General features: G+C 35.5%; 1 protein-coding gene across 1 annotated transcript in view; it reads left to right on the forward strand.

The window, feature by feature from the left end:
• LOC149562894 (uncharacterized) overlaps positions 1-15131 on the forward strand; it is a 107628-nt gene extending 92497 nt beyond the window's left edge. Inside the window, exons 9-11 of the mRNA XM_089826344.1 lie at positions 14239-14333; positions 14413-14478; positions 14609-15131. Of these exons, the coding sequence (XP_089682470.1) occupies positions 14239-14333; positions 14413-14478; positions 14609-14732 (285 nt within the window). The 3' untranslated portion in view covers positions 14733-15131. The remainder of the gene's footprint in view (positions 1-14238; positions 14334-14412; positions 14479-14608) is intronic.
• The last annotated feature ends 543 nt before the right edge of the window (positions 15132-15674 follow it).

A 15674-nucleotide genomic window follows, 5' to 3' on the forward strand; every position in this document is an offset into this window, starting at 1 on the left:
TAAATATACATCATTTACCCTTTTGAATTCCTTAGAGGGTTTCTTGCCTTTTAAATGCTTATAATATTGATAGATTTTCATGTCTTTAGTCCATGGTTCATGAGGAAGGCCTTCCCAGTCCTTTGAAATAGCTAAAATATAGACAAGGTAAGATGACATAAAGAGAAGGGTAAAATTGGCTAATCCTAGCAACTCTTTGTGTAATCTTTCAGCTATCAGCTTTGCCCAATCGATGAACTTTTCACCTCCCATAGTTTTCTGTATGAAGAAATACATCCAGTCTTCCCAATGAAAGGCATGGTCATTTCCTTTTACCCTATTCAAAAGGAACACTATATCTGTAATCTCCTTTATGAAATGTTCAATAGTCAGAGGCTTAGGCAATCGTGACCCTCCTTTTGCCGGTTTCAAAAGCTAGCTCTGTGCGAGAAGGGAATTATAGTCATTTTTCCCTTTGTATATCCATGTCGCTTCTTCAAAAGTCCAAGGCCTGTAGGGTTCTTTACGGGGAATCTTCAAAGCCGCTATAACTGTAACCCTATCAATTCTTGCCAACATTTCTCCTGTTATCTTCCTTATACACCTATTCTTGGGGTCATAGCGATTTGCACATTTTGCTACTAATTTAGGGCACACTAGAGTGGGAGGAAAAGTCGTGGCCTCTAATAACCCACTATTGGTTAGCTTTTCAGCAATGGTTCCACTTTGGGCATTTCTGGTTCTCTCTATTAATGCTCCCAGGTTTACATTCACTAGGGATGTGTCACAAATTTCAAGAAGAGAGCTCAACAAACAGGTCTCTTTTTCGGGTTTGGGGAGTTTTGGTTGAAAAAGAGACATGTTAATTAAAGATGAAATTAACCCACAACACACAAGTGCCTGAATTTTCTAAAGAGAAACCAGAAATGTGAAAGCACAGAGGGGATTACTTGAAACTCACTGATTTCTTATGTCAAAATACTCTTGCAAATCCTTATCAACTTTGTCGCCTCTAATCTCCATAATAACTAATTATAGAACAAATAGCGAAGGGATCGATATATATAGTGAGAACTCAAGAAAGATTACACATAGATACAGGAGTATGTACATTCATGCAAAGATTTATTTGACAAGACTATCTCAGCCTTTTCAATTAATTTCCCCTATCAAATCGACACAGTTACATTTTTTTGATGACCTCATCATACTATTGCACTTCGTCTAATGATGACTCGTACTTTGCCATGCAATCGTCAACTATTCTTATCATCATATTTCTATATCCAGCAGTCCCATCATGTACGAATTTTGAGATTTGGGAGGTACTCATGATAATTCGAGGTTGATGACTTTTCAAAAAAGAAATGCTTACACAAGAGAATTATCAAGCCACAATCAATTAACAAAAATCACGATGTTGAACTTAAACTTGAAACCTGAAGGTTCAAGGTTCAAGGTTCAAGTTCAACTCCTTAGTTGTCAGACCACCAACCAAGGGTTAAATGAAAGGCTTCCAACTTTCTAATAGAAAACTTGAACCTAAACTTGAACTTAGGATCAAATGAAGGTTAAAGTTCAACTTCGACTCAAGGATGAATAAAACTCAAAGGTGAATTAGAAGGTGGAGAATGGTCATAAGTGCAACAAATTGTCAAGATAACTCCTCTCTACAATGGAAGACAACTCCTCTTTGCAATGGCACACAATAATGAAGACAACAACTCTTTGCAAAAACAATGTTAGAAAAGGTTTGTCGACTACTTCGTCAGGCATGATGCGGCTTAAATAGAAAAATATGATGTTTTTTTGGGTCACAATTTATGTTTTCTTGGCACCATTTTTCTATTCGATTAATTGCGATTAAGTGCAATTTTTTGAGTTGATTAAACATGATTAATTAGGGAAAACATTGTTGATAGGTCAATGCGATTTTTGTCGATTTTGCTGGGAATAAATCGATAATAACCTCGACTAGCGATTAATCACGACTGCTCGCAGATATTTTAGTACACTGATTTGAACTAATATTCCTAACAAACCTCGCTATATTCCTAATTGTACTGAGGTATACACCCATACCTATTTCATTGCAATCACAACTATCCAAATCAATGCTCTTGCAACCAGTGCAAATAAATAAGGAAAAATATAATTATGGCGATGAAGATTACGATGATACATGTTCCTAAAAAATTCCTCTCAAATCCGAACCATATTGAGCTATCATTCTATGCAACTTTCATGATTCAAAGGGCGATCTCAACTTGAAAATCTGCAAAATCGCAAAATATAGTGGAAACCATTACACATGATCCACAATAGAAAAATCGTTTGTGAAAAATTGGCAAAACTAAAGTATAAGACAGTAGAAAAAGATTGGGATTTAAATGAGATAGAACTGGGAGCAGATTGGATTTTAAAAAAAGATAAAAAATGTGGAGAAAGGAAGAACAACTTGTTTTGAAAATTGAAGGCATTAAAATAATACATGGATATAGATAAGATATATTTATTATGCCCAACAAAAGATCACAAATAGGGTCAAAGGGAATGTCGATCACGAAACAAGAGGCCAGCCCACAATACGGATACCAAATGGTGCCTGAAGAAAGACAACAACAACATGAACAAACAAGCAACAATAGAGAGAAAGTGAGGGTGGGGGAGGGGCAAAGGAGAAAGAAAGAGGGGGAGGGGAGGGGTAAAAGGAGAGCCCAACAGGGAGACCCCAAAGCCCCCTTATCAGACCTCCTGGGGGGTCATCGAAGTGGTGTGATTGAACTGCCTCTATATGTCTATTATAATACACATAAAACTCCCATCTACAAGGGAGGAGATGATGAGGAGCATCAAGCTAGTACTGGAAGGGATGGAGGCTACCCATCTCAATCTCAATAGACTCAAGAAGGGCTGAAGCCTGAGCATAACAACAAAAAACCTGACCCAAAGAAATGGAAGATGTGATAGACATAGATGACTTTTGCTCTTGGGCCTAGTGGTGCCCACTAGGTATGCCAATCCATTGAAGTGTGGGACCAAGAGGGACAAAGAAAGAAAAATACTTCACCTAACATATTGTTATGAATTGGAACTCTCTTTATCAAGTTATAAATGTATAAGATAGATTATATCATGAAAAAATTAGTTGCACGATCTTTGCAAAATGGGTGTCCAAAAACTTGCCTCATCAATAGCACAATCTCCCACATCAATCCTTGTAGTGATCCTAGCATAGGTTAAGGAAGTCTACTCACAAATAAACATGTGCCTCAAGACTACCTTTGATTGCATCAAGCATTTTAAAGTGAGAAAAATTGAGGCAAATCTTGTGATACCGGGATGAGCCAATTCCTGCCCCATATTTTGTCTCATTGTGCTAAGGGTCAATGCATAATTGTAGATAAATCTGCACATATTTTTAGCCTTTTCAATGCATATTTTGACACATTCAAGGTTGACAAAATCCTCCAATATGAGTTTAAGGCAATGGGTCCACGTGCAGATCGATAAATTCTCTAGTGGCTTTTAATGAAAAATTTATCTGTAGCAACATAACTTTCTGCATTGTCTTTCACCACTTGAACTACGTTTCTCCCCCGACATCATAAATGTCTTCCTCAATAGCCTTATGTAGTATTTGACTTTTTTGACATATGCGAAAGCAACATTGGACCTAAGAAACATGGTGGACCCTAAAAATAAAGAAAAATAATAATCAATCAATAAATCACAGATCATATGTAATAAAGTTATAAAAAATCATTAGATATAACAAAATTAAAACTAGAAATATAAATTAATCAAAATAGAAAAGAATTACCTGGCTGCAACAAATGGAATGCTGCTAAAGTACCAAAACTTGCAAATCTCATTTTTTGGAACCATTATGGACTTCCCTGTTCCAAGGCATGCTCTCGAGCGAGGGTTGGAAACAAGACTAGTGCGTGGCATAAAATAATTGCCCAAACTAGGTTTACAACTCTAGGACCAAAGCTAATGGTTTCTCAAAGTAGAACTAGAAGTAGAAGCACTAGCTCTAGTAGAAGAACAATGATGAAACAGAGCCATGGAGGAACAATCTCCAACATAACCTACAAATGGGGCTAAACGAGAACCAATACTAAGTAACTTCTCCCTTTGCCTCTTTGTTGTTTCCTTTAATTGCTCAAATGTTTCTAGTACCACATAGCATGCACGAACAACCTTGAGAGGTGCTTCTTTACATGGCTCAATATCATGGCCACATATCCTAACAATATGGTATTTAAATCTATTGATGCCACCATGATTAATTTCTTTACAATATTTACATTTCACTTTTCCTTTTGTTCTACTAGGAAATTCTGATATTTTTCTAAGTTGCATCATTTTGACCTTCTTTATTAGACTTAGGTTTAGGTGGAGTAGGAGTAAATATTGGAGAAAATATGGTTTTTAAAACTTCAAGGTTGCTAAAATAAGTATTACATGAGAATTACCATTTGTGCATTGTGTTTTATAAACTATTATGGAAAAATAGGATATTTCCAAAAAAAATGTAGAGTTTTTAAAACTTTTCAATTCTGAATCTTGATTCTTTGCGTTTCAAATTAAAATTCAAATGTCAAAGTTCAAAGAAAGAAGAATCAGCAATTCTTACATTTTTCAAGAAAAATTTGTAAATACATAATTTTTTTTCTAGAAAAAATGTAGTGTTCCCTATTATTCTTTCATTGAAGTTTGAAATTTGGATTTCAAAGAAAAAGATTCTACTTCAAGAATTGGAAAGTTTTAAACAAAAACAATGAAGATTGTTGTTTAGGAATTACAAAAAAACAAACAAAAAAATCCATAAAATTTCACTCTTACCTCTTACACCAAATTTGAAATGAGATAAGATCATAAGAGTTATTTGCAATTGGTGGTATGGACTCTTTGATGTTCCAAATACAACCTATTATATTATCCTAATGTGTTTTTCTCACAATTTTTAGCTCTTAATGCAGGTTGTAATTCTATGGACTCTTGTTTTCTTCTAATCGCACATTCCTCTTTTCTTGCCAATACAACAAAATTAAGTCCCTTTTAGGGTTGTAATGAACAAGTACGAGAAACATAAATCAAAACAAAATTTTTGTTTTTTTGTTGCAAGCAACTTAACCTCTATTGGCCGTGTCTTGTAATTGGGACACAAAGAGTCGGTTGAGCAACGAGTCCTCACCCAGGCTCAGTTGAGTCCGAGTTCGGGCTCGTGAGACTCACCTAGGGTCACCTAGACTCGTCGAGTTTGGGCGAGTCTGCGTGAGTCAGGGAACTTTGTTTTTACTGTTGGCCTTGTCCTTTTCACACTCCAACTCTTTGGTATCCAAGAATCCTTTCAACAACTCCCTCCCTATTCTAGCTTCCTCACGCCAAGCTTCCCTGTTGTTGAAACACCCCAAACCAAGATGGTTGCAAAGAGGGCCTTGCATTACAAAGTTACAAACTATTTGTTAGTAACCATTGTGCACGTATAGTCCCACGTTTGATTTGGCCATTACCAAAATGATGGCTAGCCCACCACACCACTCCAACTTCATGCACTTTATCATTGCACACATCACCTCATCCTCTGAGCCTAGTTCTAAAGCCCAAGCGGGGAATACAAAGGTAATGCCAATGTTGGAGTGATACCTTGTAATGTCGCTAATATGTTTAGACTTAGTTATTACATATTTTACTCACTCTGCATATTCAAGCCTAAGACATTCATAGTAAATGAAATTATTTATTAATTTAAACAAATTAAATTCCTGTATATAATAGTAATACCCATATCCAATCTTATTACTATTTTAGCTCAATAATAGAAGGAGTAGGTGTTATCCAAGGTGCCTAGATACCAATTGCAATGGGATCCCTCAAAGTTTACAAATCCAAGCCCTTAGCCTATCTTGGGACTATGCCTACAAGGTGCTTAGGGTTGTTGATTCCCGCCCTATTTTGGGATAGATAGCCATTGCTTGGATTTATGCAAGCCCCTCCTTGGATACATTTTAGCTCCTTTCTTCTTAGGGCAGGATATTAATAAATTTTGAGCACGCGTACACATACACATATATTTATATTCACTTTGAAATATAATATACATATTAGTATGATTATGATTGCATTATCAAAAACACACACATATATGTCTGATATATATATATATATATATATATATATATATATATATATATATATATGTATGTATACATACTACTTGATATATTTATATTTATACTTATAAGACTATCCTCAATAGCATGTATGCATAGTAGTGTAACACGGGGATGTGCACCTAGGCTTGGACCCCCTCGAATAAGGTGTTGGGACATTCTCGGGATGGGTATGCCGCACATGCATCACCACCAGTGGAGTTTTGATGCCCACTGTCGTCCTCATCCCTGTCTCTATACGAAACTCTAGGAAATGGGTGTGGGGGGATGTACTTTAGGGACTGCCCCAGGCGGCCCTTGACTACACTTGGGACAAGATGGGGTGCGACCGGCAATGACAACCCAAAAGTGAACCAAAAAATAGTTTTTATAATTTGTTTCCCTAATGAACTTGAAGTCTATGTGGGTCCCATATAGGGCCCTCTAAGTCTTCAAAAGGCCCATATACTTCATTTGAAATTCACATTGGGCATTCATTTTCTTGCAACAATTGAGAGCAAAGTGAGAAGAAGAGTTTGGAAGAGCTTGGAGAGTAACTTTGCAAGTGATTGCAAAATCAAGAGGAGCAAGAAAATTCAATCTTGCAAGTGATTCATCAAGCACAATGTAGGTGTTAAGTTTTTTCTTTTACCATTTCCTTTGTTTTACATTTATTTTCAGATTTTCATTCTAATTTGTTGCAATTTCTTTTCAACAAACTACTTGCTCAAATTTGTCATTACAATGCATTATTTGAGTTAAACTTTAAAATTTTAAATCTTTAAGATTTTTTTTGGTAGTTTTTAATTTTGAATGCATTATGCCTTTATGCTGAGAGTAATTTTTTGTTATTAACTTATGCTAAAACTTATTTCAATTTCTAAACTAGGCTGAAAGTAGTCAGATTTGTTTTTTTAAATTTACTAATTAGGGCTGAAATCTATGAATTTATGAAATGTAGTGTATAAATGTCCTTTAGTCAAAGTGTAGAAGACATGGAAGTGCATGAGGGAAGTCAAAGTGCTAGTTTATCCAAGTATGAGTTTGAGCATGAGGCTGATTCAAAGGCACAATCCAAACCTCCTTATGTTGCACCAGGAGCACCTTCTATTGATTTCCCTCTTAAAGACTTTGGCACTATTTGCTAGGGGTCCTTTTGAACCAAAATCCCCTCTAAAACAATTTGCTATCAAATTGTCATTCCCTATAGCATAGGTGGTGATACACAGAAATGGAAATGTAATTTTTGTGGTGTAGAATGGCATGGCAGCATTACTAGAGTTAATTCACACCTTTTTTGAACTAGATATGGTATGAGTTCTTGAAAATTTCTTGGAAATGCTGAAAATGTGAAGTATAGAATTGAAATAAACAAATTGTGGGGCATTTTTGGTTGGTAGGCAACAAGTTCAGGCTGTTCAGCAGTTACAAGGGCAACGAGATACTTCTACACGTATCTTGCATCAAAGAGAAGGGACATTCAGAATCAACTTCTATTCCCTCATTCATTCATAGTTCAATAGGGGACAACAAGGGGAAAAGTAAGGCAAGAAGTTCTAGCACTAATAACCTATTGTTGATTTATCTAATGTGCATGTATAGGATCAGCTACATGATGCCATTGGTGAATTCTTATTTTCCAATGGCATCCTATTGTATGTTACTCGATCCCCTTAGTACAGGAAGATGATGTCCATGGTGGCAAGGGATGGAGGGCCATCATTTGTGTCATTGAAGACCACCGTCTTGGATAGGCAATATAAGAAGGTTGGGGTTTTGATGGAGATGGTGAAGGCGTGTTGGATGGAGTTGTGTTGCAACATTATTATGGATGGGTGGAATATTTGACATCATCCACTTGTCAAAATCATGGTCACATGAGTTGAAGGCCCATGCTTTTTGAAGCCACTTGATTGTTTAGGGCATTGTAAAGATCTTGATTTTTAGTTTCACGTCCTTAGGGAGGTGTTTGAGTAGGTTGGACCACAAAATATGGTCCAAGTAATGAGAGATGTTGCATGTGTACAAAGCTACATGGAGACTTGTTGAGACAACCTGTAGACATATTTGGTGGAATCCATGTTGTGTGCATGCCATGAACAATGCACTCAAGGACATGCTGGAAATCGACTGGATTAAACAAGTGGTTAATAATGGTAGAGACGTGTAGATGTTTATTTGTAATCACCATACTTCATATGCACTTTTCAGGGGCTTTGCGAAGGAGTTCTTGAAACTAGTTGAGACTAGATATGCTTCATATTATATTCTCTTGGAGAGAATGCTTGAGTTGCAAGAGCCGCTGCAATTCATGGTTATGACATAAGAATGGAGTTGATGGACTGAGTTCAAAACCGAGCAGGGGAAGAGGGTGAAGGAGACAATGAAGAGTGATCAGTTTTGAGCTGATGCAAAATACATAGTCTCCATTATTGCTCTAGTCATCATATATGGTAATGAGGATACACCTATATTTGGAGAGGTTTTTTAAGTGCTTTGATTCCATTCTTGGCTAGATGAGGACTATTGAGAGGGACCCCACTCTAGCATTCTATACTGATCACATTCAACCTATCATTCGTTGTAAGTAGGAGAAGTTGAAGACTTCTTTGCACATGGCTGCCTATGCATTGAATTCTAAGTGGTACATGCCTAGGCCTGATAGAGTTACACCTCTTTATGATGACGAGGTGAAGACTGGGTTCTTCCAATGCATTAGTAAGATGTTTGATGATGAGATTACTACCCAAATTTACTTAGAGTGGACATAATTTGCCATTCTTACAGGTAATTGTTAATTCAATATTCATTAGTATCTAGAGATTAGTAAATTTAAAAATTAGTTTTATTGTTGGGTGTTTATGAGACATGACATTATGTTACAACTCATCTTCTAGGATACTCAGATTTGGCAAAAATGGACCTTAGACTATGACATAGAATTATCCCATATTGTGGTGGAAACGCCATAGATCATAGAGGGCAAAGATTACTACACTAGCCACCCGATTCCTTTTCTCAGGTTTGTAGTTCCTCGTCTTTATAAGTTATAACCTATTCAAGTTTTTAAATTATAAATTTTAGAGTTTTAGTTTTCTAATTTTCTCTCAATGACCATTTGTTTGCTATCTTCGGTTTCTAGTTCCTCGGTTGTAGACAGGAACTTGTCTACATACAACTTCATCCACTCTCTTAAGAGGAACAAATTTACCTCTAAGAGAGTGGAGAAGCTAGTTGTTGTATACGGTGTCTTATGTATTATAGATCACAAGACACACGGGTACAAAGAGAGCCCAACAACAGGATGGGATGTCAAGCCAAAGGATCCAGCTCAAATTGATGAGGACAAGGTTGTAGTAGAACCTAATGTAGGGCTAGTTGGCATTCCTTTGACGGACCTTGATGAGGAGGATATTGAGTCCAATAGTTCTAGTGATGAGGACTTCGGCTTGGGGGATGATTAGTCATTAAAAGGCCTCCCATTATTACATTTTGTCATTTTGACGTGATTTTAGATTTTGACATATGTAGAACTTTGTATTCACTTTGATATTGATCATGATTCATTATATCATGCTACTCTTGTCATTGTATTCGTTATCATCTTTGTGATATATAATATTTCATATTTGAGCAATGATTTAATCATTTATATAAATAATCAAGCATATTAATATACTAGTATATTGAATGTTGAATGGTTCTTGTTCATTTTGCAATTTTGTTACATACAAACTTCAAATATATTATATTTGACGTGTTATACTGAGATATCTTTTCATAATTAGCATTTGAAGTTATATGTGTATAGTATGAAACCCCCCCATTCTCCTCCCCCATTGCCATCCTGAAATTGAGGCCCTTTTTTTCCCGCACCCAAAACTTGTCCCGACATCCCCTATCCCGTCACACCCCCACACCGGCGTTTCACTGATGCATAGCATCCTATGACTCAGCATCTAATCCAGATAAGTTGCAGCCTTGCTATTATAGTATACTTACAACATAGTATTTGATTTGTTTAGATTATCTTATTCTATTCTATAATCCTTATTCTTTGATGACCTTCCCAGATCAATGCCTTTCTGATCCATATGATCAGTATCAAATATGATTCCTTTTATTATCCCAAATCCATATCGATGATCTCAAATGGAACGAGTTTGGTCTCCATCTTATACATTGCTAGATGAAACAATGGCACCTCTTGATTGTTGAAGATGTGAAAGAAAAAAAGGAACTTCGATAGAGTTTTAATGTGAATAATTCTGAAGTTCAACTAAAGTCTGATATTGGATATATATAACAGTATATATATCTAAGACTGTCTGAATCTATTTACCACTAATTAAGTTTCAGAATTAATTCCAATAGATATACTGTTCTTTAGATAATACTATAACCAAGAGCAATGCATATATTCAAGATTGATAGCAGATATATATATACTTAGTTGATCGCTGCAGATGACTACTATTCATTACCGTTTTATGGATGATGTTCATGATCGGCAGCAACCAATATAAATATAAGTGAAAGTCATGCTATGTAGAGACATGACTCTACGTGGCAATATATAAGTAAAAGTCATGTCTTTACGTAGCATGACTTCTACTTATATATTGCCACGTAGAGTCATGTCTCTACATAGCATGACTTTCACTTATATTTATATTGGTTGCTGCCGATCATGAACATCATCCATAAAACGGTAATGAATAGTAGTCATCTGCAGCGATCAACTAAGTATATATATATCTGCTATCAATCTTGAATATATGCATTGCTCTTGGTTATAGTATTATCTAAAGAACAGTATATCTATTGGAATTAATTCTGAAACTTAATTAGTGGTAAACAGATTCAGACAGTCTTAGATATATGTACTGTTATATATATCAGATATCAGACTTTAGTTGAACTTCAGAATTATTCATATGAAAACTCTATCAGAGATCTTTTATTCTTTCACATGGTATCAGAACCTAACTGATAGAGTACAATATTCAGTTATCATTCAGATTTTAGATCTACTTAAATAATCTCAAATTTACAACCATGGTGAACCATGTAAGGCTGGAAGATAGACTTGAAGGTGCCTCTAACTTTGCATCATGGAAAATACAATAATGATCATCCTTCGAGAACTTGAATTAGAAGGATACGTGGAAGAAAGTAAATCTATGCCTGAAAGTGATCCAGATAAAACAATTAGAAAAGACATTATAATAAAGCTATGAAGCTCATTATAGATTCTGTTAAAGATCGCATACTTCCATCTATATCAAGTCTCAAAACTGCTAATGAGATGTTCATGACTATTAAAATTACATTTGAAATCAATAATACCAGTAGACTGCTCACTTTGAAACAACAACTTCTATACATCAAGATGAACAATGGGGAGACCATTAAATCTTATTTTCATGAATTGCAGAATTAAAAGACCCAACCTGTGACCATTAGAAATCAGGTAGATGACAAAGAAATATCTCTAATAGCCCTTAAAGGGCTACCCACACACACACACACACACACATACACACACACACAGAGTTCACTACTGGCTTCAAATTGACTGAAGCTACATACTTTTACAGAAGAGACATAACTCTTATAGGCTGGGCTTCTTCATAACAAATTGGTTCTCTTAACTCCATCACACCCATTCTCTAAGTAATAATAATGCCGATTGGTTGCAATTTGCGATTATACTTAGTCGTATCTTTCCAAAGCATAACAATTTGGTTTGTAATACAAACAGTATTGAATAGTCTACTTGTATAATTCTTGCCTTCCGTCTAGAAGAAGCTGCAGCTATCATGCTCATTCATTATTGTTTTCTGTTTATTTCATATGTTGTTTTTTAATAAACAGTCAGGCTGCTGACCTGTCAACCATTATCTCTGCTTCCTGGTTCTTTTATCTGCTGTCTTCTGAAATATTAATATTTACTAAGTTGTTGCCTAGTCGTTATTGTTTCATCTATGATTCATTACACTTGCAACTATATTATATCATTCTTTATTATTATTTATTTTTATTATTATAGATATTTATCAATACTCCAACTATACATATATTGGTCAATGATATTAGTAACATGTTGACTAATATTTTTATTCATATCTATAATGCTCTTAAAGACTTTTCAAAATTATATTAATTAATAATTTATGATTATAAATCTTATTTCAAATTGGGGATATCACATACCAGTGCTCTGTTTTCATGAACTCCCTCTCCCAGAATTAAGTCCACAATTTGCCAAAAAATGGGTTCTTCGATGTTGAAAGCATTCTTCAGACGTTACTTCTTCATCTTCCCACGGAAACACTGTTGTTTAACCTAGACAAGTTTAAAATTGGTCTCCATGGCTCCTGCTACTCCACCTTGCTCTGCACAATCCCACCAACTGAAATGTGTCCCAGCTTTGCACTATGGGAAATATAACTTGTGACAACTATGGGACAAATGACACCCATCACATCTAATGATGAATGTGATTGCCATCTTTGTACACAAAGTCTAGCTACTCTCGATTAATATCACTATAGTCCTCAAATAGCTCATCACTGACTTTGCTCATTAATGATAGCCCCACCTTAGACAATGTGTATGCAATTCTATTCCCTCATTAAACATGAAATATTTTAAAATGTGCTAATAATTGAGACGATCCTTCTAATATAATATGTGTAGAAGTAACATACTCCAATCCCCCCTTTAATGATATCACTAACAATTATCAACGAATCAGCTTCCAAATGTTTTTGGGAGACATTTGATTTTTTGGCTATCAACACTGCATTGAGAGCAGCTTGGGTCTGCCTTTTTGTTCATCTCATCACAAAGACATTTAGCACCAATCACCAAATGATTTGCATTCCAGTCTCTAGCCACAAATTGAGAACCGGATTAGCCAAGGTTCTCTTTAGACACTATCAAAATTCACTTTTGTTCACCCAGGTTTAGGGATATCCCAAACCTCCAAAATATTTTGCTTTGTTGGTTTAGCCCAACCTGGCCCATTAATGGCCCTGAACTTCACTAATGGCCAATTTTTCTGTACAAGTATCTTCCAGGTTAAAGGGTGTCATTGATAGGTTAATTTGGGCAGCCAAATTACTTACGAATTCTTAAATAGCCCTTTCGATGTGTTGCAGAAATTACTTTTATCCTTCAGCTTTATCCTGGAAAATTCGACAGTTTCTTTCTTTCTACACTTCCCAAATAAGCCATCAAAGGATGGATCTGCCAAATACTAGAGAAGATGGACTTCTTCTGGGCCTTGGACCAACCCTGCCAATGTTCAAAAGCATACCTGGCAATGATAACTGATCATATTTTTTTAACTAAATTGTATTTTAAGTTTGTATTTGTAGTTTAGCCTCTTTTTATATTGATTGTATTTAGTAATGTTTATCTATTTTGACAATTTGGTATATTTATTTTTTATAGTAAAAATTAATTTGTAATTTTCATTATTCAAAAATTCTCAACTCTATCTGTCGGAAAAAGTGTTCCAATTTTTTTCTTTGTCAAAGTTGAACATAAACATGAACTCTGTGACATTGGCTAAACTTGTGCTGTTTAATGTTGGCAACTGAATGTTGCCACACTGTTTTCAAAAGAGTTATTTCTTGTATATTAGACTAGCTTTGATTTTTTCACAAATCAATGGAGAGTCTGCTTTTGATGATGCATTGGGTATTGGCTTATGATTGTTGTTGTTAATGATAAGTTGTTTAGAATTGAGAAATATGCTTATTTATATCTTAAAACACAAAAAACCATGAACTTTTTCGATATAATCCCTGAAGATATAAACTCAACTGACAATGTTTTTAAACATTGCTGGGCATAGTTTATATTTCTGATTTTTGTTCTGGCTTCCAGACTTGGGATATTATTCAATTTATCTGTGCTTTGCTTGAGATGGGTTAAGATTGCAGAAACGTGGATCCTTCCATTTTTGGATGCAGTATCCTTTTCAGTTTTATTAATATATAGAAATACTTCTGATTTAAAAAAACAAAATCATCTAAACATGTGATTAAATTCAAAATTGACCTACCCTCACATGTTTGGTTTGCAGGGGGCTGTGTCAAGACTGGCAACTAAGCTGAATACAGGATCGTCAGAAATATGTGTTAGGGTGCTGTTAGGCTTGGGGATGCTATGTGGATCCAGGTACGAATGAAATGGACACTACTTACAGAACATAATTGCCTGTTTCGGAATGATCAAATTCCTCTGTGTGGCCATGCAGTCAAGAGGCTCAGGAGCAGCTTGCAGAAACTGATGGTGCTGTCTTTACACTATTAAGTCTCATTAAGTAAGAAGACTTACTAGTTTTGGGGGGTTCATATTTCATGGAGATATTGTATAGCCAGTTTCCTTCCAATTTAAAATTCCAAGTCAGCACCATGGTAATTGTGAACATCTTTGAACCTCTTGTTCTGCAGGTCAAGTGATCCAGACATTAGGGCTATTGCGCATGATCTTTTTGCAGCTTTGAGCTCAAATGAGCAAGTTAAAGTGAAAATAGAACAATTGCTGAGGAACAATCCTGTTATAAGAGGCAGATAGATTGTGGCAGTTCTTTTGTTACATCATCATGTACTGATTTGTGTAAAGGTTACATGAATCACTCTTTAGATATATGTATATTCATGACATGTTACAAGTATATCTGGACCATACCATCTGCAGTTGAGATTCTAGTGATTAATATATTCAAGCTGGTGAAGATTGAAAGAAGAAAACCAGAACAATACTTAGTCCCTGTATAATTCTTACCGGGTTGGGTTGTAAATAGCTATGTCTCAGTGCATTGCAGCATTTTTAACAATAATATGGGACCGCAAGATCCTTAGACATTATGTTTTCACTGCAGAGTGAATCAACTCATTGATCATATACAGGTCATGCATGAGTTGCATCACCAAATAAAAAGAGGCATATTAATTGCACAAAATTTTAGAGTAACTTCCCCTGGTGTTTGCGTTTTTGTAGCAATTGTGCAATCTTTGCTAGGAGAGGATTGAGTTGAGCATCACAATCATAATTAAATACATAGTAAGAGTTCTTAAACATTTGGCTTGGCGCCTTTTTCATGGCAGAGAGAGGATCTTATAATAATATGATCCCTAACACAGCCAAATCTTTTTCCCAATAGTTTAATCCTTTCTTCATGAGGGTCTGAGAGACCTTGGTCCCTGATGCAGTCAAGACTTGCCACAGAGGACAGGTCATATAAAGATACTGAGCAAGAGGGGAAATGCTCTCGGTGTTGGAATGCATAAGCTTTGATTGATTTATTTTAGTTTTGCTTTAAAGAATTATTTGTGCCTTTTTAAAACCTTTATCGAGTTAGTAGACATTTTGGTTTTAACGTATAAGCCATACCTTAATCCAATCAGTAAATCATAAAACTGAGGATCAATTCAAGGATATGTCTAAATGTTTGAAGAGGTTTCTGTTATATATGTTGTATAAATTTGATGCAGAAGGTCTAGGTTACTTATAATC

This window comes from Cupressus sempervirens, chromosome 4 (genome assembly GCF_028749045.1).
Source record: "Cupressus sempervirens isolate cs-2001-9-10 chromosome 4, ASM2874904v1, whole genome shotgun sequence".
Classification (NCBI taxonomy): domain Eukaryota; kingdom Viridiplantae; phylum Streptophyta; class Pinopsida; order Cupressales; family Cupressaceae; genus Cupressus; species Cupressus sempervirens.